Source organism: Staurois parvus, unplaced genomic scaffold (assembly GCF_062004578.1).
Source record: "Staurois parvus isolate SC_StPar_1 unplaced genomic scaffold, SC_StPar_1.0 ptg000540l, whole genome shotgun sequence".
Classification (NCBI taxonomy): Eukaryota; Metazoa; Chordata; class Amphibia; order Anura; family Ranidae; genus Staurois; species Staurois parvus.
In genome coordinates, this window is record NW_028318336.1 from 425,791 (window position 1) to 453,200 (window position 27,410).

The 27,410-nt window shown below is 44.0% G+C and overlaps 1 protein-coding gene across 1 annotated transcript; it reads right to left on the bottom strand.

Moving 5' to 3' along the window:
* Positions 1-3,632: 3,632 nt before the first annotated feature.
* On the bottom strand, positions 3,633-27,410 carry LOC149451416 (uncharacterized). Its single transcript, XM_089690699.1, has 6 exons — positions 27,331-27,410; positions 16,295-17,467; positions 12,638-12,855; positions 9,152-9,519; positions 8,094-8,350; positions 3,633-6,436 (listed from the first exon to the last, which is right to left on the bottom strand). The coding sequence occupies exons 1-6, from the start codon at positions 27,398-27,400 to the stop codon at positions 6,276-6,278; spliced, it is 2,247 nt and encodes a 748-aa protein (XP_089546825.1). The 5' UTR covers positions 27,401-27,410; the 3' UTR covers positions 3,633-6,275.

Below are 27,410 nucleotides of genomic sequence, written 5' to 3' on the forward strand. Positions count from 1 at the left end.
GTCCACACACCCCATTCATTACATGCCACTTCATTCTTCAATTATTCCCAGAACATGCTATGCAATGATCATGAGGTTTTTACACTTCAATAGCACAGTAAATCCCTGGGATCTCCTTATCTTATCCTGCTTGCAGCAAGCTGTACACTTTTTAGCTGCTCATCTTTGTTTTTTTTCCCAATGAGTTTTCCGAAATGTATACTCCTGTCAAAAATATTTGTGCTGATGAGTCCCTCATTAATTTTACCGGTTGGGCATAAAACAATATATCCCCAGTAAATTGGCCTGTGGGACAGTGCAGCCAAACTGCAAGGGTTGCAGAGATTGGTTGCAGAAAGCTGAAAAGGCTTAAGTCAGCCAGTTTGCAGAATAAAGAGATTTAGGTCCTAAAATGGACAGATAAACAGGATGTGTATGTCCTTTCCCCCATCCACAATGACAACTCAGTGGAATGGAAGAAGACATGGTCCTATCCAAAACCTTCAGTTCATACACGACTACAACCAGTTCATGGGAGGTCTGGATTATAATGAACAAATGTTACAGCCCTACTTAGCTACCAGAAGATCAATCCATTGGTACAAAAAAAGTATCCATATACCTTTTTCAACTAGTTCTGTACAACCCAGGGGCAAACTGACTATTCAAGCACTTGGGCACTGCTCGAGGGCCTGGGGTCAGTAGGGGACCCCATGAGATTCCTCTGGTACTTTTCATTGGCTTTTTCATAGGCTTTTTTGGGTGTAGGCGAGGACACAGGGGACCCATGATCTCCTATTGCCCAGGGGCCCCATGAGTTGTCAGTCCGCCCCAAGTACAACCCCTATGTCATCTACTGTAAGTGATCCTAGCTAATGTAACAAGATGGCATTGCAACAGCACTTATCTATCCAGAAGGCCCTACCCCTGAACACCTTTTTACAAAGCATCAAGAAGGCTGCAAGAAAGATACTTCCCCAATGTCATCCCTCCTACTCAAAATGTTGTGTATGCACCAGTAACAGAATTAGATGTGAATTAGATGTGACACCTGATACTATTGTTCCCAATGTCCTTCCCGCCTGGACTCTGTATATAAGACTGCTTTTGTATCTGCCATACATCACTACGGTATTAGCGAAGGTATGGTGTCTGCTACCTGCCTGCTGCCTGAATTGACCCTGGCTTGTTAATTGACCATGTCTCTCCCTGCCGCCTGTTTATTGTCCACATCACATGCCTTCCGTTTGACCTGGCCTCAGCCTGTTATTTGACCATGCTTTTTGCCTGCCGCCAGGACTGATCTGATCTGTAGTAGTGGGACTGAAGACCGCACAGGGGTCTCACATACAGTGGGGATCGAACGTTTGGGCACCCCTGCTAAAAATTTGTATTAATGTGCATAAAGAAGCCAAGGAAAGATGGAAAAATCTCCAAAATCTCCAATCCTGCGAGCTGTTCTGTCTGATATTTTTCTTGGTCTTCCAGATCTTGCTTTAACTTCCACTGTTCCTGATGACTGCCATTTCTTAATTACATTCCGAACAGAGGATATTGACATCTGAAAACGCTTTGCTATCTTCTTACAGCCTTCTCCAGATTTGTGAGCGTCAACTATTTTGAGTTTCAGTTTTCTAGACAACTGCTTAGAAGAACCCATGGTGCTGATTGTTGGGGAAAGGTCAGATGAGTCTGGGCATTTAAAACCTTTGAGATTGACATCACCTGGTCTTCCCAGACGATGATTGAGAACAATCCATGACACTGGCAGGTCTCAGCTTGGCAAAGGGGGCAGTCCATGCTATAAATTCTGCAGGGTGCCCAAACTTTTGCAGACGCCATTTTTTTGTTTTCTGTTATTTTGAAAGTGTAAATGATGGAAATAAAATCTAACTTTTGTTGACATATTATAAGAATGTCTAATCTGTAATTTGATGCCTTTTGGAGATTTTTCCATCTTTCCTTGGCTTCTTTATGCACATTAATACAAATTTTTAGCTGGGGTGCCCAAACTTTCGATCCCCACTGTATGTGAAATAGAGGGTCTCCAGAGTGTAGTTTCATAGCAGAGAATACTAAACCTTTAGCTTTCTCCAGGTTTCTACAGGATTCCCAGGTCAGAATAGTGGGGGGAAATTACCTCCCAATTTTTTTTTCTAATAAAACTCACTGTACATCTTACTAAATATCTTAGATTGTCTACTTTCAAAAATGGTGTCGTTTGGAGGGTATTTGTACTGTGTTGGCATTTTACGGCCTCAAGAAATGAGATAGGTAGTCAGTACATTAGTACTGATCAATTTCCAAATATAATACCATAGTTTGTATAATCTATAACAGGGGTATCCAACCCGTGGCCCACGGGCTGCATGCAGCCCCAGAGAGTTTAGCATGGAGCCCAGGCATGTCTAGAGGGATGCCAGGATGCGGTGAAAGCACGGCAGCCGTGGCAGCTGACATTGGGGAAGAAGCATGGAATCCATGGCAGCCTGCATTGACAAGCCAAACAAAGGAATGTCTAAAGAGATGCAGTGGCTGCCATTTTTGCAATAGCAGGGAATGTCAGGTAAGTAAATGCAGCATGGCCGGATCTAGGGGGGAGCTGGGGTGGGCTGTGCCCTGACAGATTTCAGTAGTGCTCCCCCTAAGCCCCATGTTCACAACCCCCCCACCTACTCAAACAGCACATACTGTACATAGGCTACATTGACACCGGCAATTAGAGCTGGTGCGAATTGTAGTGGCAGTTCCTCCTACAACTCTCTATGGGTAGATTCGGCTGCTGGCAACATTCTCTATACTGACAGGTCACCGGCAGCCACACCTATCTATGGCTATCTGCACAGCCAGCTATTACCTGTGGCGATCGCTGCTGGACGCGCAGGGGGAACGCTCATCATCTATCCTTTTTGTTGTTTATCAACAACAGTGTCAAATATTACACCAGTTTTATGCTGCCTTCTTTTACTGTTATAATAAAAAATAATATACAAAAATGAAGTTTTATTACTTAGATAGGTACATTATCATATCAGTGATTGTTAACTTGTGATCTGCCCAACTTTTTCTGCTCATCAGCTATTCCTATAGTTAATGTATTTTATATGTGTACCAAAACAATTCCTCTTCTTCCAATGTGGCCCAGGAAGGTCAACATGGACATCCCTGGCTTATAGGAATAAGGACTGCTGTAGGTGACACTACTTTAAGTTATATTTCTTGACCCCTCATACAGAGGCGACCATTGCCAGTACACTGTTTTTGATACAATCGGTTGTTTTGTGCCACACAAGCTACAATGTCCGGTATATGATCAGTTCACACATTGAAAAAGTCTCACATATGTGATATCCCCATACTCAGAAGAAGTAGCAGAATTTGTTTTGGAAATCCTAAGCTTGTCCATGCTTTGTGAGAGAAATATCTTATTAAACTGACAATTTTGTGTAAGAAAATAATTTTTATTTTCCAAATACTTGTGGCAAAAAAGAAATCTTCAAAAGGGCTCACCATGCATATTAAAAAATTTTGTGAGGTGTTTATTCTCCAAAATGTGATAATTTTGTGGGTGTTTCTCCTATTCTGGTACACCACGGCCTCCAAAAATGTGATAGGTAGTCAAGAAATCAAATGAATAATTTATGCCCTTTATTTTCCAATCTCTTTATTGAAAAGACCCAACGCACAAACAGAAAGTACATAAAGATGAGAGATATTGAGCTCTCAAGACAATATTTACGTGTGAACATAGGTAGCATTGGCATTGTTCAAAAAACTTGAGGAAACAAATATTGAATGCATATGTGGGACCAAGAAGTCCCTCTGGTGTAACCCACAGATAAAAAGGGTAAACAGCAACAATGAACAGTGTTCCAGTACATATGTCACTATGAAAAACGATTAATATTGAGCATGAACAAACAGCAGTCAGATATATCAAAAGGTAATAATGGAAACAAAAAATATGAAGAAAGAACAAGGGAGAAAATGAGAAAAAAAGAGAATAAGAAAAAGAGTGAAGTAAAAGAGGGCCAGCCATGGTCCGGCTAAGGGACAGAAAGGTACTGAATCCCTGGATCCCAAGTTCTGTCGAATTTCGATGTATTGTTATTGAGAATGCAGGTGAGTTTGTCATTAACCATGATCCAATTCAGTTTATTTTTAACATAGTCAAGTGGTATCACCGATCACTTCCAATGTTTAGCAATAGTGATCCTTGCAGCCAGGATCATATACACGATCAATTTGATTGATTTTTTGGGGATTCCTGAAGGCAACTTCTGAAAAAGGGCTGCCCACTGGGGACCTACGAATATTCACTCCTATCACTGAGTAAAAAAAAAACTAAACATTCAGATCCAAAATCTAGACACCACAGGGCACTGCCACCAGATGTGGCACATGGTTCCCACCTGCCCACAATGCCAAAAACAGGAAGGCGATGTGGCAAAATGTATTTTTGCAAGGCATGTGGGAACCAAGCACCATTGTAGAAATGTTTTATAGTTAGATTCTATTAGTGTTCTGTTGATAGACATCTTGGACAGAGCGTAAGCAGTGTTCTGCCAGTCAGCCAATTCTAGGGGGATATTTAAGTTCCGTTCCGAATGGATCATATAAGGGAGTTTAGTTTTTGGATCAGTAAGGGAAATAAAGATAGTGGATACTTGGCCTTTCAACATTTCAGTAGCTTGACAGGATAGTTCAAAGGAAGTGAGCGTTAGGGGTTCCTATAAAGGACACAATTTGATTATATCAAAAAGTCTCACTGGATGGTAGCTGGTAATAATTTATGCCCCTTTAAAGCCTTAAGGTGTTCCTTGACTGTTGGGCCCCTCTATGTGGCTAGGCTATAAAAAAAAGTCTCACATATATAATATCTCCAAATTAGCAGAAGCAGAATGTGATTTTGTGCGTAATTCTAAGTATGCCTATATTGCATGTTAGGAATATCTTATTAACTGCCAACTTTTTGTAAAAAATAATAATAATTTTCTCCTTCCATTTTCCAAAAATGTGTGGCAATAAATGACATCTTCAAAAGACTCACCATACCTCTTAAAATACTTTTGGGTGTTTGCTTCCAAAATGTGGTCATATGGTGGGTGTTTCTACTGTTCTAGTTCTCCAGGGCTTCCAAAATGAGATAGGTAGTCAGGAAATGCATTATTAGATGCATTATTTCTGCCCTTTGAAAGCCTGAAGGTGCTTCTTGGATTTTGGGCCGCTCTATGCAGGTAGGCTCCAAAAAAAGTCTCACACATATAGTATCCTCATACTCAAGAGGAGTAACAGAATGTGTTTTTCATTTTCATTTTCTTTCCACTCTCAAACCTTTTGGTAGCAAAAGATTCACCATACCTCTCTTAAAATACCTTGGGATGTTTGCGCTCCGAAATGTGGTCATTTTGTGCGTGTTTTTACTGTCCTTGCATGCCAGGGCATCCAAACACTTGATTAGTAGTCAGGAAATTATATGTCTAATTTACTGTATATAAAAATCATATTCCATTAGGAGCTAAAATGGCTTCTGCTGCTAAAAAGGCTTATTTAAAGATGTTTTATATAAGTTGTTAAAAACTGCAGAGTAATGATGAATGTTTGATAAAGTGTCTCGATAAGATATTCTGAAGTGTAGTAGACAAATATTCTGGAGTGTAACTGATAAGCATAAAGGTGGGCAGCCAGCCATAAAAAACCCTATAAAAATATGGACTGTAATCAATCTAATCAGAGCATCTGATGGGTAGGGCATGGGTGCTCTCATACAATTGTATTATCGCTAATAAACATATGATTCGGAACTCAGGTGCTGCAAGGTTTTTTGTTTCACGTGTAAAGCCGTGAAATCCCTAATCATACCCATACTGTGTGTGAAAAATATTCTATTCATTGACAGCTGTGTGTAAACAAAGACAATTTAATTTTTTTTCTTAATTTTCCAAAAACTTGTGGAAAAAATGTCTTCAAAAGACCTACCATGCCTCTAATTAGGTATGTTGGAGGGTCTGTTCTGCAAAACGTGGGTTCATTTTATGGGGTTTTATCCTGTGTTGGCAGTGCAGGGCCACAAAAAATGTGATAGGTAGTCAGGAAATCATCAAACCTGAAGGTTCTCCTTGTATTTTGGGCCCCTCTATGTGTCTAGGCAGCAAAAAAGCTTCACACATATGGTATCCCCATACTTGAGAGGAGTAGATTAATTGTAATGCATTCCCATGTTGTGTGTGAACAGTAACTCGTTAAAATTTAAATTTTGGGGTGTACTGAAGCTCTGACATATGTTCTTTGTGGTTTCAGGTACTATTGTTTTTCAGCACAAAGTTTTCTCGTCTCTGGTAGTAGTTCTTCAGAATCATCAAACACATCACAGACAATGTTCCTATTACAACAACCACAGCCAAGAGCACATAGGCCATAGTTTTATAAGTAGATTGGCTGTCCCAGAGAGAATCCCCTGTGGAAGAAGATAAGAAATGTTACTTTTTTTGCTAAGAATGACCGTGGTAGTTTAGGCAATTGATACCTTCTAATTTAAAAGCAATAAAGATCTCTGACCCATCTACCCGTGCCACTGGTAGATGGTAAAAGATTGTGCTGCTCTTTAATTCCCCCTCCCCTCTTTTCCACTGTTTGCCTCCAAATTTTACTTGAAAGGCATTGCAGCAGGTATACTTCCTCTCTGCAGATGCCCAATCACCCACAAGACTCATTGGAGTTACCAGTCTTTGGTCCTCACCCTAATTCCAGCTTCCCTTCTCCCTTGCAGCACTGCAGAGACATTTTAAAACACCAAAAAAAATGGAATACTTAAGGAGTATGTAAACCCAACATTTCATATTCCTGATATGTGCCTGCTTTACCATGTGCTTGTATGAAAACCTATCCTGTTCTCTTTGTATTGCTTTCTTTGTGCGAAATCCCTGGCGTTACTGCCAGTCCCTCTGCTTTCCTATTAAAAACTGACCAAAATAAGTCAGAGAACACACCATGGTCAGCCTGCTCTCTTCCAATAATCAGACTTCTGTTCACAGGTTCCCCCTGCACAACATTTCACTGGGAAGACCAGTATTCTGCTGTTTCTGCTCCCCCAGCTCTTTGTTCTCAGCTGCATAAGTAGCTTATAGAGCATATGATTACTTACAAAGTAGAGGAAAAAAAGGTATTTATAATTTTTTTTATATCTAAACACAAATGTTTGTCCGTCCTAACAATGAGTTAACAATTTAATGTAGTTGTAAAGGTAGAAGGTTTCTTACCTTCATGGATTCTATGCATGAAGGTGAAAAACCTTTTCTGTGCAGCAGCCCCCCCCCCCCCCCCAGCCCTACCTAATACTCACCTAAGCCTCCTGTCAATTCAGCAATGTGCACTGGAGACTCGGCTATCCCGGGACTTCCTCTCTTCATTGGCTGAGACAGCAGACAGGAGACATTGGCTCCCGCTGCTTTCAATCACACCCAGTGAGCCAATGAGGAGAGAGAAGGGGCGGGGCTCAGCCTCGGCTCTGTGTGTCAATAGATATCGACCCTACTTGGGTGCCCCATAGTTAGCTGCTTGCTGTGGGGGCACTCAACAGGAGGGGGGGGGGACAAGAGTGCATGATGGGGACCCAAGAAAAGGAGGATTGGGGCTGCTCTGTGCAAATCCACTTCACAGAGCAGGTAAGTATGATATGTTTGTTATTAAAAGACCAAAAAACTTTGTCTTTACAATCGGTTTAATGTATGTTAATGAGGTATGCTGTAGCTTGCTCTGTTTGGAGACAAAGATACTGTAAGACACCTTCTCTTTAAAAGGTAAGAATTTTTTTTTTTTTTAGGTATGCTGTGTGTATTGGGACACCTAACAATATATAATGGGGTTTCCTCAAATTATACAGAAAGTGGTAATGCAATGTAACTTTTTCTCTGGGTTCCAGTCCTTCTCCCAGTTTAATGATGCCATGTCTTTCCACTTAACAGCCATAGTAGTGGGTTTGCAAAGGAACAGCACCAAAGGATGGGTTAGTATAGCAGCTTTTTTATTTTATTTCTTACAATGGACTGGGGGCCAAAATTTCTCAGTTTATAGACAGGACTTGGGCTTTAAATCAAATAAAATTGCCATATTACCAGAAGTAATAATAAGTGGTCCTTGGGATAGCCTAGCTGAGTCCAGATGCTCTGTGGGACTGTGGACATCACGTCTGTGTCGTCTGTGGAAGCAGCCTTCAGTACATCGGTTTGGGGAGGTTCCATTGTAACAGATGATGGTGTTACAGGTCAGGTACACTTTCTTCAGGTTGTAAAATTTAAATACATGAAAACTGAAGCGCAGCAACCTCTGGTCGGAGACCGGATATTTCTGGAAAGTAGTGTCCTCAGGACACCTAGGAAAGTGTTGGATAAAATGGATAAAATGGTAGATGAGCCTTTTGTAAAATGTTAGATATGAATTAAAATGTAGCATTATTGGTAAAGTAGAACTACAGGCAAAACTTTTTTCCCCATTTTGGATAGAGTAAGGGATCCTTGTAAAATTTTTGTTTGCCATCTGTGTCCCTTTCGGGAAATTTATTGTCCCATAGCCAAAACAGGAAGTGACAGGAAATCCCTACAAATTAAAGGAATCGCTTGGGGGTCCCCAGGTCACCAGAATCAGTGTCCCCCCCCCCCGTGAGAAGATTTCCCCTCTATTACTTTTCTGGGGACAACCCAAAATTTGGAATTTTCTTTTACTTTCACTTTCAATAATAATAATGATGAGGACAAAGAGAGAGGGTGAATCTTCCTAATGGGGAAACATACAGCAATAAAATACCATAAGTGTTCTAATCCATCTGCACTTTGTCCAAAACTTAAAAAAAAAAGTTTTGCCTTTGTTTATACAGTACTTTAAAAGTTCAATGCTTAAAGCTGAATTCTATTTTAATTAAAAAATTAAAGTATAACTATAGTAATTTTTTTTTAATTGTGGATAAAATGAGAGAAATTTATAACCCCGCCCGATTTATTTTCGCCATCTATGTCCCATTGCAGAGATTTTTCTTGACTTCCTGTCCCATTCAGAGTGGCCAAGGTTGTTCTTGGAGTCAAGGTACAGAACAGAGAACCCAAAGTTACCAAGCGGCACCTTCGTGGGTGGCACTAAAAATAAAAAAAAATGTAGATAAAGTATAGTAGAGAATTACCCATCTCGTATCATGTTGTATTTCTCCTTTGTTCCCTCTAATGATGGAACAGCTTTGCAGTTCTCTACAAATATCTGAACATCTTCATCCTCAGAAATTACTTGGAACTCCACATACAGCCTGCTATGAAGGTCAACCTCACAAGGAAATATCATAATAGGATCAGTGAAAGCTTCATTCTGATAGAACTTCAGGGAGACATTATAGTCAACCGTGGAAACCATGTCTGTTACTTGAGGGCAGAGGTTCCATCCAAGTGTCTTGTTGTTTTTCATTTCACACCTTAATGGGAGTTCAATACGCTGGACTCCAGTTGTTGGAACTGTTCCATAGACAGTATTTACATAAAACATCATCCCATTTTCATTCTGTGTGCAAAGAACTAAAATAATAACCAACAAGCAAGAGATATCTCTACATAACATATACAGTGTATACGATTACAAAATGAAGAATGGAGGTGGCCCCGCTGCAAGTTGGAGATAAACTACTATAACCTGTCTATTTGTGACCACGGCCACCAATCAGGTAAGGCTATTTTGTACACAACTTGTCAGCATAGTTTTTATTGTGAAAGAAAGTCCATGTTATCATTCGGGGCTTATTCACATGGGAACATGCATATATTCTGCACAGAACACAGGATCTTGCTGGCAGAGTAGACAGGTACAAATCTTCTGTCATTCAACAAATGAATGACTTTTTGCATGCATGAGTACACATGTAAAATCTGCAGATATTTACCGTCCATGATGCAGAGCTTCATGGGTCGCAGGGGTCGCAATAGTGGCCTTGCCCATGCTCCAGGAGGTCCATGCAACCTCCCTGTTACATTATGTTTTGTGTGTGTATGTGTGTGTGGGGTTGGGGGGGGGGGTTGCCTCAATTACAAGAACAGACCCACTATTTGGCTCTCCATGCAGTAGCTGAAACCCGGCTGCTACTCCTTTCCCTCCTGCGGGTTTCAGCTGCTGCATGGAGAGCCATACAGGGGATTGGTTCTTGTAATTGCCCCCGCCACACCAGTCAACCCCTCTTGTGAGAAGATCTGAAATAGCTCTTTAGCCACTTTGAGAATCTTGGAGTGCAGTGGTTGTGGCGAGAGGGGGGGTAGTAGGGGGGGTAGTGTGGGGGGGGGCCATGTCAACATTTGCATTTATATTTAGATGTCGCTGTCTGTATGGCCCTATTGACTCCTATAGTGCTGCATTTAGATGCATACTATATGCTGTATGCATTTAATCATGCTATTTTTCTGCTCTTGTGAATGAGCCCCAACTCTACAAGGTTAACCTGCAAGATATAAATGTTTTTTATTTTCAGCTCTGTGCCACCTGAAGAGTTGATGGTGTATAAAAGTTCATGTCATGTTTTATAGGCATTTTGTGTGTCTAGTGTAAATTTCACCTTCTCCTACTCCTCCTTCATAATCAAAAAAGCATCCTATAGACTGTTTTTTCTCCCCTACTAGTGAGGGTCCTATCTCCGCATGCAGGGTCCCACGCTCACCTGGTTTCACCCACCTGTCTATTGATAACCTATCATTATATGTCTAGAATGGCAAGCCAATTCCTTGGTAAAAATAAAAGGCAACAGCTCCCATAAAAGGCCCTTACAATCTGCTTCCCTATAAATGTCAATCTGATGACTTATGAAGTATTAAGCAGCAACAGGAGAGGTGGAGAAACCACAAATGCACATACTGGATGAAGCATAGACAAGCTGTGAGATCCTTGCACTGCAGTTCCTCAGGTACTGCTTTCCCTTCAGCAAGGAGAACAGTGAGCAGTACAATAGTGACATCACCAAATCTCACTCAAAATGTTGTGAGACTAGCGGTATAAGCAACAGTGCAATGAACATGTTACAGATATACATCAATAAGGCTCAAGGCATTGGAGCGCACTACTAATTTTTAAGACAAATTCAAGACATGAAGTATAGATGTTTTCTACAGCATGGGGTAGCTTAAATTTTTCAGTTCAGGTCCACTTTAAGGAGGTAGAACATCTAGCCATGAATTTAAAGGCATTGAATAGGCAAAACACTAACCACAGCAGAATTCGCAGCATTAATGATATGGCTATAGTTGTTTCCTTATTTTTTCTTTCCATCAATGCCAATCAAGGGGCTAATTTCCTACCACCTCTGCCCCCCATTCTGTATCAGCCATTCCCTGCAACACAGACATCAGTCAACAGGATTTGAGGAGGAAAGACTTGTTCTATCCTGAAATATTGTAATGAATAGAAAATAATTTCTCCCCAAGAAACAAGGTTTGTACATCACTTAAAGAAGAACTCCAGTAAAAAAACTCCTTTGCAGTGGGGCTGTGTCCCCACTGCATGGGTTAACTGTTATTTTTTGTCGAGGGGTTTGGAGAGCGGAGATATACTTATCTAATCCGCCAATCCTTCGAGAGCAAGACCGGTCCCTGCTGCCCCTGCCCCTAGCACACTAGAGATCTTGTGCAAAGACTGTTTCTGATGTCATCACGCCCAAAGACTGCCTCGACGTGAGGAGGGTAGAAACAGTCCCCCGCTGGACTGGAGTTCTGCTTTAAAGTAGAATAAGAAATGCATTTTATTGGAGACTTAAAATGGACCGTTACTCAAAAGCAAAAGGACTGCTCATCCTCCTCCTCACCCCGCCCTTGACATATTTATTTATTACGGGGAGAGTGTACCTTTTTGTACCTGCTTCCACTTTCTCAATTGTCACCTAAACAAGAATGATGTCACTCATCCCACTTCCGTCCCAGTTTGCAACCTCCTGGGACATGGCATACACTTGAGAAGGAGAAGTCTCACTGCACTAACAATCCATGCACAGTGGAGAGCTAGCTTTGATTCCTCATGAAGTCACAGCTAGTTCCCAAATCCAAGATGGCGGTGCCAGGGACCTGCAGCAATGAGAAGAATTGGCTGTGAGAAGGCAGGGCTGAACTCCACAGACTGAAAAGTAACTATTTTTTTAAGTATTTGCAGCTGCTGACTTTTTTTTTTTTTAAATGTGTAAAGTTTCCTGCTAAATATAGCAGGGTGTTGGGCGGGTGGCAAGAACAAGCAGCTGAGACAACTCCCAACGTAGATCTGACCTTCAGGGCAGTAGGATACCTTTGCACACCACTCTCCTCTGGGTGGGTGCAAGAAAGCGCAGTGGCCTAGTGGTTAGCGCTCCTGCCTTGCTGCAATGGGGGCCTCAGTTTGAGTCCTGGTCAGGGCACTATCTGCATGACAAAGTGCTTCGAGTCCCCAGGGAGAAAAGGGTTATAGAACTAGCTAATAAGCCTGGTAAACTGGGAGAACATCCCATGAGTCCCAATCTGAAATTCTGAAATTTTGTGTTTTCTGTTGAAAACCGAAGCAACTCAGGAGTAACTACAGGGGTAAGTGCATTGGCTTGGCATGACCCTAAAAATTAAAAAAGGCCATAATTTGAAGCAATAAACAAGACATGTGACAGATAAAACACCATATGACTCACCAGAACTTTGGATCCACATTTATTAAAAGGTACATTTATCACCACGAACTTCCCTTTCTGAGTTCCTCTGCATGTGGGGTCTTCAAGGTGGACATCAATCATATTTAATTTGGCTTTGGACACCAAGCTGAGAGGCAGATGGACTTCAGCTCCATGGGAGAAACATTTGAAAACGGATTGGATTTCTGGCCCTTCTGTTGGCTTTATTTTGGATGAAGCTAACGTATGAAATAAAAGCAACCACTGAAAAGAGTGTACAATATCAGCAATGTCTTTGTATCAGAAGTTGAAAAATATTTGTCTATCTTTATAACTTCGGCTCCTTTTGCCATCCACTGTAACATAATTTGTCATTGTAACGGTTACATAGTTGGTAAGGTTGAATAAAGACCCCAGTCCATCCAGTTCAACCTATGTGGGTGTCTGTGGGCTCATGTCAAAATCATATCCCATATCCCCGTATATTGTGTTCGTTAAGATGCCCATCTAAGAGTTCTTTGAAACTTTCAATACTTTCCACTGACACCACCAATTGTGGAAGCGAGTTCCACATCCTTACCACTCTGACAGTGAAAAAAACCCTACACAGTTTAAGATTAAAACGCTTCTCCTCCAACTTCATTAAGTGGCCCCGTGTCTTCTTATACTGTATTCTTAGGCTGAATAGTTTACTCTCTTTGTTAGAATCACCATTGAGGTATTTGTATATCGCTATCATATCTCCTCTCAAGCGTCTCTTCTCCAAGGAGAATAAGTTTAATGTTTGTAATCTTTCCTTGTAACTGAGGTCCTCCAATCGACTTATTAACTTTGTTGCCCTTCTCTGGACTCCCTCCAGCTCAAGCACATCCTTCCTGAGGACTGGAGACCAGAACTGGATGGTATATTCCAGATGTGGCCCAGATGGACTTTGTTAGACAAAGGTCTTAATGAGGACTTGTACTAGCAAAGGACTAATCACCAGTAATATTGGTGTTCTCCTTGCAATTAAGCTTTTCCCTGCTTTTGACTTATTATGCTTTGTTTTGCACTGTGTCTCTGTGTGGAGGTCACCCTCTTGGTAGACACAGGGCTTTACTTCCTCATGTCAGAGCTGCCCCCTGATAACTGGTGATGGCTAGTGGGGGAATACTGAAGGAGCAGTGGGAGAAGTGAAGGAAGAACTCATCCACAGAATGAATAAAGCATAAGCAGGAAGATCTTTGTACTGCAGGTCATCAGGTACAGCTTCTTCTCCAGTAAAGAGAACCGGGAGCTGCACAGTAGTCACATCACCAAACTGCAAACTTGTGGTGACTATGCCCCTGGTCCCAAGCTTAAAGCTTGTTGAGTCTGTCACCACTTCTGCCTAGTACTGACAGATTACAGTGTGCAGGCATAGGGTTGATTCATATGCAAATTACTTCACATTCACATGTAAACTACCCAACTCATTAACATGCAAATCATGGCCAACCCCAGAGGCCCCACCCACCATCACCCATGTGAGGAATGAAAACAGTCAAAAGTAGGCTAAGTAGGTAAGAGTGCTACCTGCAAATGAGCATGACACCAGATCAGGGGCAGACTGACCATTTGGGCACTCGGACACTGCCCGAGGGCCCAGGGTCAGTAGGGGGCCCCATGAGATGCCCCTAGTACCTTTTCATTTTGGGTGTGGTTTGAGTGTGGGCGAGGACACAGGGGGCCCCATGATCCCCTACTGCCCGGGGGCCCGATGAGTTGTCAGTCCATCTCTGCACCAGATACAGAACATGAAGGGAGGGTGCTGCAGCACTGTCATGGAGGTAACAGAGGGAAGGTAGGTTACTATATGGAGCGCAAAGGTCAGTGTAAATCCTTTCTTACAATGGTGGTCAGCCAAAATCACCTCTTACATTGATGGTCAGTGTAGAATCCCCATCGCTTTGGTGGTCAGCGTACATTGTACATCCTCTCTTACCAGCGGCGTCCCAAGGCAGGTGCAGCCCGCACCGGGTGACACCGGACCCGCTCCACAAAAAGGTAAGTTGTAAAGCAAGCCAACGATCCCCGCAGGATAGGATCCGATCCATCCTGCGGGGATTGTCGGCTTTCTTTACAACTTACCTTTTCGTGGAGCGGGTCCAGTGTCACCCCGTATAGGTTGCATGCTGACGATCCCCGCAGGATGGATCGGATCTGCGGACTGAAGAGCATAATGGATCCGAGTCCGATCCATTATGCTCAATCCGCAGATCCGATCCATTCTGCGGGGATCACAGGAAGAGGTGTCACCAAGTGTTATCGCACCGGGTGACACCAACCCTAGGGACGCCCTTGTCTCTTACATTGATGGTCAGTGTAGAGTCCCTACTTACATTCATGCAAAAGATTTCTAGCTTTTCTATAAGTGATTCAGAATTTGCCACAGAGTATCATCTCCTAACTAGTTTTATTACACAGGATTGTTGCCACCTACAAAGTCCTACAGCTGGTCAGCAATCACAACAGGCATCGCAATGGTCAGTGTCAAGTGGTGCTTTTGTAAATATTTAATGCCAAATGTGTTTGGAGGGTCATTGGAGTTTATCATTTCTTTTTCTGCACGGCTTTTTTTCTCAGAAAATAGGTACAGGAACTCAACCACGACCCCCAAACCCCCTCCCCCTTACCCCCACACACACCCTCCAAACCTTGCCAAATAGTGGGTGTGGTCAAATTTCACTAACAGTGGGAGGGTCTTAAAGGGGCATTTGTAAGGTAAATATAGAAAGGGAACAGAGGTCTGGAGGACACAGTGGGCACCGGATCGGGGTGCCGCGTGTTCCCAGAAAGCGTACACTGCCTGAAAATGCGTTTATAAACAGCAACCCGCTCCTGCACTGCTCCCGTCTGGCCGTTTATGTACATGGGCCGGAACAGGAAGTGGTTAAAGGATACGTTCACCTTTTGTAACATGTTACACCCATATTCAGGGTGTAACATGTAACATGTTACTCTCGGACCAGCCCCCCCACTGTACCCCCCGGCTCCTTCTATGTGACAACTAGCGGGAGAACTTCTCCCTCTTCTAGCTGTCACAATTTTAAAAAAATGGACCCATACGGAGTCCGGGTGCTGGGCCTCATCACTCATTTACAAAGTTCTGTGAAAAGGAAACTACAAATCCCCACAGCCTCAGCGGTTGGCTTGTAGTTCTCAAATAACTACCCCGGCACTGTGAGCATTGTGGTAGTTCATTCTGTTTTCCTGTCAGTAGGTATTGGCTTGCTAGTACGAGATACGAGGAAGCAGATATACTGACAGGTCTGCAGGAGCCCTGCATGGCACCCGTGATCTGCTGATCGCTGGTGCAATGCTTTACAGGCTCCTACAACAAAAATAATAAATGCATTTATTATTTTTTGTTGAAAGGTGAACTTATGATTTAAATACGTACAGGGGCGGACTGACCATTCGGAAACTCAGGCACTGCCCGAGAGCCCGGGGTCAGTAAGGGGCCCCATGAGATGCCCCTGGTACCTTTCATAGGTTCTTTTGGGTGTGGTTTGAGTGTGGGCGAGGACACAGGGGCCCCATGATCCCTTATTGCCCGGGAGTCCCATGAGTTGTCAGTCCACCCCTGAATACGTACATATTGTTTTGTTGTTTAGGTTGGCTTTGTCATATACCAATAAAGTCTGTACATTTCATTACCTGGATACTTGCTTTCAAGTCCCATTGTATATCCATAGGAAATCCGATATTCAAATCCATAAACATAAATGCTGAATGGCAAGCTCTTGTGAAATATTTCATGAGCTCCGGGAACTTTGCCTAAAGAGACTTCCCATATTCTGAATCCATTCATCTCTTTGGTGAAGAAGCTGTATTGACTCAAAGGCTTCTGGTCCAGGTAAAAGTCTGAGGCTGAAAGTGCCTGAGACACAACCATGATATAAGTGTTATAGAAAGAGTCTGTTACAAATGTGTAGTGCTGCCTTCTCTTTTGGAGCGGTGGAACAGTTGATAGAAATGGGTCATCCGTGTCATGAGAGAGATAGGAAATCCAAACAGGTTTTGAGGAATTCACAAGAACGCTTCTGTCCAGCGTAAGTTGGACGTGGGAACCTGGCTGAAGAGTGTGCTCTTTCTGATCTACTTTCACGGTAGTATCTTCATAAGCTGCCATTATATCAATGATATCGTTGGTGTGGTTGGCCAGTGGAACCACAATAAAGGATGTGCCCCAGTTATTCACAGGATGAAGCTGCTGAATCAAGGTATCGCATTTTGTATTAGGACCAGCGTAACACAAATGGCTAGTGAAAACGGCTACTGGTGCTGAGGCCACAATTTTAGTGCCAGTTAAATCGATGTCACTTTGAAATTGGATGACTTCATGGGGGGCAAGGGAAAATGAGAAGGTGTTTCCAGTACTGTAGAGCTTACCATTGTATGTGAGAGATCCTGAGACTGTAACCTGAACCCGTTCTATTCTGTCTACACCAGTGGCTATTGCAAACTGCTTTTTATTTCCTGACCGTGGGGTGAATATGAAATATTCTGTGCCCAGGTCTTCTACAGGGAGAATAAAACTGGCATCAGCACTATAGACATCCGTGTTAAACCCGAATACAGATATATCAACATCTGAGGTCACCATCACAACTTTAGAAGAGACTCCATTACCAGTGACCATATATTGACTGCTCAAGGTTAACATGACGGAGCTGTTACTTCCGATAGATACTGTTTGATGGTAATGTGGATTTTTGACAGTGACATTGACTTCGGCTGCTTCATCGCTTGTAACAAGATGGAGATGAAATGTTGCTTTTAAGGACAGATTTTCATTAAATACCGCAATGTAGGTTTTCAGAGCTCCACCTGTAGAATAAATTAGAATTAATACATTTATTTAAAGATAAAATTTAAAACGCGACAGGAGCAGCCACTCAGATACGTTTAAAGCTTGCAAAATGTAAGAAAGGTGCACATGCACAGAAAGTTATAAAAAAAAAAAAGGTAACTTTCAAGTAAAAAGAATGCCTATCAGAGCTACTGTATTCTGGTTAAATAGTTTTTGATTGCATCCATGTGAAAATCCATGTTGTAACCATGCTGACACATCAAGGGTGGGTCTTATCTCAAGGCTGCCAGCAATTGGACATGAAAAGCAAAGCAAAAATAGCAGACTCACTTAAAGACAGCCTTTTTCCTTTTAAAGAGGAATTTAAACTGTTACTAAACCCCGGACCCCGCATTCACTCTCTCTGGACCCTGCATTCATTCTCTCCAGTCTCCCCGGACCCTGAATTCACTATATCCGGTCTCCCAGGACCCTGCATTCACTCTCTCCGGTCTCCCATGACCCTGCATTCACTCTCTCCGGTCTCCCAGGACCCTGCATTCACTATATCCGGTCTCCCAGGACCCTGCATTCACTATATCCGGTCTCCTCGGACCCTGCATTCACTATATCCGGTCTCCCTGGACCCTGAATTCACTCTCTCCGGTCTCCCAGACCCTGCATTCACTATATCTGGTCTCCCAGGACCCTGCATTCACTATATCCGGTCTCCCCGAACCCTGCATTCACTATATCCGGTCTCCCCGGACCCTGCATTCACTATATCTGGTCTCCCCGGACCCTGCATTCACTATATCTGGTCTCCCCGGACCCTGCATTCACTATATCTGGTCTCCCAGGACCCTGCATTCACTATATCTGGTCTCCCAGGACCCTGCATTCACTATATCCGGGCTCCCCGGACCCTGCATTCACTATATCCGGTCTCCTACGACCCCTCATTCACTATATCTGGTCTCCCCGGACCCTGCATTCACTCTCTCCGGTCTCCCCGGACCCTGCATTCACTATATCTGGTCTCCCTGGACCCTGCATTCACTCTCTCCGGTCTCCCCAGACCCTGCATTCACTATATCTGGTCTCCCAGGACCCTGCATTCACTATATCTGGTCTCCCAGGACCCTACATTCACTATATCTGGTCTCCCCAGACCCTGCATTCACTATATCTGGTCTCCCCAGACCCTGCATTCACTATATCTGGTCTCCCCGGACCCTGCATTCACTATATCCGGTCTCCCCGGACCCTGCATTCACTATATATGGTCTCCCCAGACCCTGCATTCACTATATCTGGTCTCCCCGGACCCTGCATTCACTATATCTGGTCTCCCAGGACCCTGCATTCACTATATCTGGTCTCCCAGGACCCTGCATTCACTATATCCGGTCTCCCCGGACCCTGCATTCACTATATCTGGTCTCCCAGGACCCTGCATTCACTATATCCGGTCTCCCAGGACCTTGCATTCACTATATCGGGTCTCCCAGGACCCTGCATTCACTATATCCGGTCTCCCAGGACCCTGCATTCACTATATCCGGTCTCCCTGGACCCTGCATTCACTCTCTCCGGTCTCCCAGGACCCTGCATTCACTATATCCGCTCTCCCCGGACCCTGCATTCACAATATCTGGTCTCCCCAGACCCTGCATTCACTATATCTGGTCTCCCCGGACCCTGCATTCACTATATCCGGTCTCCCCGGACTCTGCATTCACTATATCTGGTCTCTCTGGACCCTGCATTCACTATATCTGGTCTCCCCGGACCCTGCATTCACTATATTTGGTCTCCCCGGACCCTGTATTCACTATATCTGGTCTCCCACAGTACACAGAACATGGAAATGCAATAATTTTAGTAAATATAAACTGCTAAATGCCTTTTCTCATCAGCAGTATAGAGCAGTCTTGTGACTTCTATCAGTATCCAGCAGAGCACTGGTTAAAGCTTGTAAGAGGAGTTTTCGTTCTTCCCTGATTGTCCTATGAGACTGCAGAACCCCTGATCCTCTGTATGGACAGCGCTGATTGGCCTTGTGTTGATCACATGCACTCTAACCAAGAAAAAAAAGCTCTTTAGCAATACACACCAATCTGAGCATGTGCAGAGTGACTCCAAGCCTCTATTATATCTGGAGATGCAGTGGGGATAGTAGAAGAAGGGGAGGATCAGAGAAGATAGGATCAAACAGCATTTTTACACAGTGCAGAGGATTAACCCCTTAGGTTCCACAGTGAGTATAACAAGCATGCTTTACTACATATACAGACTGATTTTACTGTTGGGGGTTTAGTAACACTTTAACTCGCTCCAATTACTTTTTATTTATCCCCGCTTACAGGGCCGGATCTAGGGGGGTGCTCAGGTGGACTGTGCTACCCTCCCCCAGGTTTTATCTGTGACCCTCCCAGGTCTCTGAGAGTGTATCCACCGATCCATGAGCCAGTCTGATGCAGACAGTTGATTCAGGAGGCACTCTGATGGTAACAATCCATGCAAGGGGGAACTCTGATTCAGACACCTGATGTAAGGGGGCACTCTGATGGAGGATGGGGACACCAGATGTAAGGGAGCACTCTGATGGGGACACTTAATGTAAGGAGTACTATTATGGGGACACCTGATGTAAGGAGGTGCTCTGATGGGGACACCTGATGTAAGGGGGTGCTCTGATGGGGACACCTGATGTAAGGGGACACTCTGATGTAAGGGGGACTCTCTGATGAGGACCTGGAAGTAAGGGGGACTCTGAAGGGGACCTGGATGTAAGGGTGGCTCAAATGGGGACCCAGATGTGAAGGGGGACTTCAAGATGGACTCTGATGTATGGGGGGCCTCGATAGGGACCCGACTTGTTCCTGACCCGACTTCGATTACTCTCCTGATACCGGTTCCTGACTTCAGCTCTGCTCCTGACCTTGGCTTTTCCTTCTGATTCTGTACCGCGCTGCCCGACTGTTGATGATCCCGGCTATCCCATGACACTGCTCCAGTCTCTTGTCCTCTCTACCTACCTTGCTCTGCTGCACGTCTGGCAATTCACAGAACCTGCTCTGTCTATTATTACGGTGTCCAAATCAGAGGATCATCCGCCTTCCAAGGTCATCATCTGCAAGAGCTACAAGCAACAACCACTGGCACTCTTGTCCCCCTGGTCCCTAGACCCCCTCTGTTCCAACATCAGCGGGTTCAGGGCTAGTGACACAAGTAAGGCCGACCTCGTCATTTCAGTCTCCCATCAGGTACGTGACAGGGACAATGATGTAAAAGTGCACTCTAATGTGGACACCTGATGTAAGGGGGCACTCTGATGGAGACACATGATGTAACAAAGGCAGCACAGTGGCTAAATGGTTAGCACTTCCACCTGGCAGTACTAGGGTCTTTGTTTCGAATCCCAACCATGGCACTACCGGCCTGGAGTTTGCATGTTCTCCCTGTGCCTGCGTGGGTTGCCTCCTGGTACTCCGGTTTCCTCCCACACTCCAAAGACATGCTGGGAGGTTAATTGGCTCCTCTCTAGATTGTCCCTAGTATGTGTATGTATGAATGTGAGTTAGGGACCTTAGATTGTACGCCCCTTGAGGGTTAGGGACCTTAGATTGTACACCCCTTGAGGGTTAGGGACCTTAGATTGTACGCCCCTTGAGGGTTAGGGACCTTAGATTGTACGCCCCTTGAGGGTTAGGGACCTTAGATTGTACTCCCCTTGAGGGTTAGGGACTGAGGTGAATGTACAACATACAGTTGTGTTCAAAATAATAGCATTGTGTTGAAAAAAGTGAATAAAGCTCAAAATCCTTCTAATAGCTTTTATTTCCATACACACAAATGCATTGGGAACACGACACATTCTATTCCAAATGAAAACATGAAGAAAAATAGATCAAATTTGTGTTGTTCCTCTAAAAAAATTGAAGAAAAGTGAATATTAGACGGTTCCAAAAAATCGCAGTGTTTGTATTCTTCTTTACAAACTCAAACATTCACTATATAAACTGAGAAATGTTGGAAGATTTTGCTTTCCTTTGAATGACTTCATGAATATTTGGTTGTAGTCGCACTGTTTCTGAGAACTGCTGTACATCTGTGTTGCATGGAGTCACCCAACTTCTGGCCCCTGTGATCAGGTATTCCAGCCCAGGATGATTGGACCACATTCCACAGTTCTTCTCTATTTCTTGGTTTTGCCTCAGAAACGGCATTTTTGATGTCACCCCACAAGTTTTCTATTGGATGAAGATCCGGGGATTGTGCTGGCCACTCCATAACGTCCATCTTGTTGGTCTGGAACCAAGATGTTGCACGTTTACTGGTGTGTTTGGGGTCGTTGTCTTGTTGGAACCCCCATTTCAAGGGCATTTCCTCTTCAGCATAAGGCAGCATGACCTCTTCAAGTATTCTGATGTATTCAAACTGATCCATGATCCCTGGTATGCGATAAATAGGCCCAACACCGTAGTATGAGAAACATCCCCATATCATGATGCTTGCACCACCATGCTTCACAGTCTTCACAGTGTACTGTGGCTTGAATTCAGTGTTTGGGGGTCGTATGACAAACTGTCTCCGCCCACTAGACCCAAAAAGAACAATCTTACTTTCACAAAATGTTGCGCCATTTCTCTTTAGGCCGGTCAATGTGCTCTTTGGCAGATTGTAACCTCTTCAGCACGTCTTTTTCCCAACAGGGGGACTTTGCGGGGACTTCTTGCAGATAGCTTGGCTTCACATCGGCGTCTTCTAATTGTAACAGTCCTCACAGGGAACGTCACACCTTCTTTCATCTTCCTGGAGCTGATTGTTGGCTGAGTCCGCCCCATTTTGGCTATTCTATCCATTCCAATGGTAGTTTTTCGCTTTCTTCCACGTCTTTCAGGTTTTTGTTGCCATTTGAAAGCATTTGCGATCATTTTAGCTGAGCAGCCGATCATTTTCTGCACTTCTTTATATGTTTTCCCTTCTCCAATCAACTTTTTAATCAAGGTACGCTGTTCTTCTGAACAATGTCTGGAACGACCCATTTTCCTCAGAATTTCAGAGAGAAATGCACTGTAACCAGCATGTACAACATTTGCTGCCTTCCTTCCTTAAATAAGGGCAATAATTGCCACCTGTTTTTCAAAGAATGAATGACGTCACTAATAGAACTCCACACTGCTATTATTTTGAACATGCCCCTTTCAATGAGTGATTCAATGACACAGAATCAGCAGCATGCATGTCATGACTGTTGGGTCTGTTGGATTTCTATTACTCTACTACACCTGCTAGGAAATTATTTGCCATGTAGAGATATAATTTCTACCAAAAACAGTGATTGATCCGGTTAGATTGTACACCCCTTGAGGGTTAGGGACCTTAGATTGTACGCCCCTTGAGGGTTAGGGACCTTAGATTGTACACCCCTTGAGGGTTAGGGACCTTAGATTGTACACCCCTTGAGGGTTAGGGACCTTAGATTGTACACCCCTTGAGGGTTAGGGACTGATGTGAATGTACAATATATATGTAAAGCGCTGTGTAAATTGATGGCACTATATAAGTACATGAAATAAATAATAACAAGGCACTCTGATGGGAACCTGATATAAAGGGGGACTCTGATGCAGACTCCTGATATAAAGGGGAACTCTGATAATGCCATCTGATATAAGTTGGCTCAGGTTCTTTTTAATCACCTTAATTTCAAAATAGCCAAATACATACTAGTGTTTCCCAAGTTGTGTCTCTGTGTGAAAGACTGTCAGTGGCTCACACAGTGTTGACATTCTGCCCCCTGACTTTTTTTTATTGCACCCCCAGATCAGGATAGATCTTGCCATGCCCACTTACCTGTTATTCAGCATATTCACCTGCTCAGGGGATCCATCATTTTCCTGCTGTGATCTGTGGATCCAGTACAGTAGCCCATGTTGCTATCTTGACCTCCCTCCATTTTTGGGGGCTGGCTGCCTTTTCTGGGTTTGGGGAGCCCTCCTCCAATGATGGGCACCAACCCACTGGCCACTATGTGATCCTACTCCTGCAGCCTCCGGGGAATGCGAGTGACTAACAACGATTTGTAGCTAGGGATTTATTCGCTACAGCTGGTGGAAATTTCTTACTAAGAAGCAATTTGTGGCTTCTACAAGTTATGCAGGCCATAGATGGGTCGAAAATCGGCCGATTTTTCGGTCGAAAATAAAATCGGCCGATTTTTGGATCGTTAGTGGGTTAATTGTTCGGCCGTTTTTTGGTATTTTGGCAGATTTTTTTATCGGTAAAGTTGGAAAAAGATCGGCCGATTTTGCCGATCGGCCAATTTTCGCAGCAATTTTGGGCAAATTGGCCGATCTTTTTACCGATAAAAAATCTGCGCATGAGCAGTGACCTGTAAGAGGAAGACAAAAAGAAGAAGAAGAGGAAGACAAAAAGAAGAAGAAGAAGAAGAGGAAGACAAAAAGAAGAAGAAGAAGAGGAAGAGGAAGACAAAAAGAAGAAGAGGAAGACGAAGAGGAAGAAGAAGGAGGAGGGAGGAGGAGGAGGAGAGGGAGGAGGAGGAAGGAGGAGGGAGGAGGAAGGAGGAGGAGGAAGGAGGAGGAGGAGGAAGGAGGGAGGGAGGAGGAAGAGAAAGAGGAAGAAGAAGAAGAGGAAGAAGAAGAAGAAGAAGAGGATGAAGAAGAAGAGGAAGAAGAGGATGAAGAAGAAGAAGAGGAAGAAGAGGATGAAAAAGAAGAGGATGAAGAAGAAGAAGAAGAGGAAAAAGAAGAGGATAAAGAAGAGGATGAAGAAGAGGATGAAGAAGAAGAAGAGGATGAAGAAGAAGAGGATGAAGAAGAAGAAGAAGAAGAAGAGGAAGAAAAAGAAGAAGAGGAAGAAGAAGAGGATGAAGAAGAAGGAGAAGAAGAGGAAGAAGAGGATGGAGAAGAAGAATAGGATGATGAAGAAGAAGAGGATGAAGAAGAAGAAGAGGAAGAGGAGGAAGAAGAGGATGAAGAAGAGGATGAAGAGGATGAAGAAGAGGATGAAGAAGAAAAAGAAGAGGAAGAGGAGGATGAAGAAGAAGAATAGGATGATGAAGAAGAAGATGATGAAGAAGAAGAGGATGAAGAAGAAGAGGATGAAGAAGAAGAGGATGATGAAGAAGAAGAAGGAGAGGAAGAAGAGGATGAAGAAGAAGAAGAGGAAGAAGAAGAGGAAGAGGAGGATGAAGAAGAGGAAGAAGAAGAAGAGGATGAAGAAGAAGAGGAAGAAGAAGAAGAGTATGAAGAAGAAGAGGATGAACAAGATGAAGAAGAAGAAGAGGAAGAAGAAGAGGATGAAGAAGAAGAAGAATTCCAGTCTGGCAAAAAGTGTCCCTGCAGAGAGCTCCGCTATTTCTTTGACAGTGCTTTGACATTTATAGCGGTTGCAACATTGTATCTATTTGTTTCCGAATAAAAGCATCTGTATCTAAAATGGATACAAATATATACATTGTTGCAGCTGCTATAAATGTCAAAGCACTGTCAAAGAAATAGCGGAGCTCTCTGCAGGGACACTTTTTGCCGGCTGTAGACGGGATGAAAATCGTCCGATTTTGTTTACCATTCCTGGTAACGTCGGCCGCTGATTTTTCATTTTTTTAAAGAAAAATCGGCCGGTTTTCTCCCCATCTATGGCCTGCATTAAGCTCCTGCTACAGCATTGGACTGGTGTGCTGTGCTACTAATTGCTCTCTCTTAGAGATTTGTAGCCAAAGCTATAGAGATGAATGCAGTAGTGATTGGCACTGGCAAGCTGGTCACTGACATGAAGCACTGATTCGCCTAGTGACCAAGCTACAGATTGCAATTCCTAGACTGAACCCACCTGAGATATTCCCACCATGAAGCTGTTATCTGTACTGTGCGGAGCATTGGCACGTATATGTGGCTGAGTTACAGGGGAAGCCTCAGACACTTATGACTGGCCAAATGCAGTGACAACTTCACACTGATGGGGACACCTGGGGAAGTGGATACCTTGATGGGGACAACCGATGCAAGGGAGGACTTTGATGGGGACATCTGATGTAAGGGGACACTGATAATTACACCTGATGTAAGGGGACCCTGATGGGGACACCTGACGTAAGGGGGCGTTCTGATGGGGACACCTGATGTAAGGGGGCACTCTAATGGCAACACCAGATGTAAGGGGGACTCTGATGAGGATCTGGAAGTAGTTAGGGATTTATTTGCTACAGCTGGTAGCAATTTCTTACTAAGAAGCAATTTGTCACTTAATGACCGAGCTACAGATTGCAATTCCTAGTCTGAACCCACCTGGGAAATCACCACGAAGCTGTTATCTGTACTGTGCCGAGCATTGGCACGTATATGTGGCTGGGTTACGGGGGAAGTCTCAGACACTTATGACTGGCCAAATGCAGTGACAGCTTCCCTCTGATGGGGACACCTGATGTAGGGGACACTATTATGGGGACACCTGATGTACGTGGATACTCTGATGGGGACACCCGATGCAAGGGAGGACTCTGATGGGGACATCTGATGTAAGGGGACACTGATGGGGACACCTGATGCAAGGGGACACTGATGGGGACACCTGATGTAAGGGGCACTCGATGGGGACACCAGATGTAAGGGGCGCTCTGATGGGGACGCCAGATAAAAGGGGGCGCTCTGATGGGGATGCCTGATGTAAGGGGGCGCTCTGATGGGGACAACAGATGTAAGGGGGCGCTCTGATGGGGACACCAGATAAAAGGGGCGCTCTGATGGGGATGCCTGATGTAAGGGGGCGCTCTGATGGGGACACCAGATGTAAGGGGGCGCTCTGATGGCGACGCAAGATGTAAGGGGGCACTCTGATGGGGATGCCTGATGTAAGGGGTGCTCTGCTGGGAATACCAAATGTAACGGGGACTCTGATGAGGACCTGGAAGTAATTAGGGATTTATTTGCTACAGCTGGTGGCAATTTCTTACTAAGAAGCAATTTGTCACCTAGTGACCGAGCTACAGATAGCAAATCCTAGTCTGAACCCACCTGAGAAATCACCATGGAGCTGTTATCTGTACTGTGCCGAGCATTGGCACGTATATGTGGCTGGGTTAAGGGGGGAAGCCTCATGATTGGGCAAATGCAGTGACAGCTTCCTAGTGGGATCGCTCAGGTGAGTTCAGGCTAGGATCCAGGCATGCCTATGCTCATCCCTACTGTCAACTATGCGTATCCTGCACACTCAGATTTGTGACTCCCAGCTGCTTAGTGTCCTGCCACTGCTTAGAGCTGGGTCAGAACAAATACACCCAATCACTTTCTGGGTTTTAATTTTAACATAACTATGAGATACATTCCCATTGTCACACGGACTAAAAGTAATGGAAACCCCACAATTATGAGTCACCAAGACAGGAATAGAGGAGAAATTTTCCAAAGGGGACACCTGTTCCAGAAATAAGTGGGCACAGTGGCTAAGTGGTTAGCACTAGGGTTGCTGGTTCAAATCCCAACCACAGCACCACCTGCCTGGAGTTTGCATGTTCTCCCTGTGCCTGCAAGGGTTTCCTCCGGGTACTCCGGTTTCCTCCCACACTCCAAAGACATGCTGGTAGGTTAACTGGATCCTGTCTCAATTGGCCCTAGTATGTGTATAAATGTAACTTAGGGACCTTAGATTGAGGATTAGGGACTGATGTGAACGTACAATATATATGTAAAGCCATGCGTAAATTGTTGGCGCTATAAAAGTACCTGAAATAAATAAAGGGAAGTCTCTTTATGAAAAAAAGTTTTGGCTTTAGAGTCCATTCTGTCCTACAAACAGGTGGAACTCATATCTGATTGACCCCAGGCCTTTTAAGAATTAATAATACAAATAATAACATAACCATTGTAATACTCACCTGTGTCGGCTGCATGGGACAGACTCCATCCACAGCACAGGAGCAGTGCGAGCCCAAGGTACCTGCTCATCTTGTCTGTT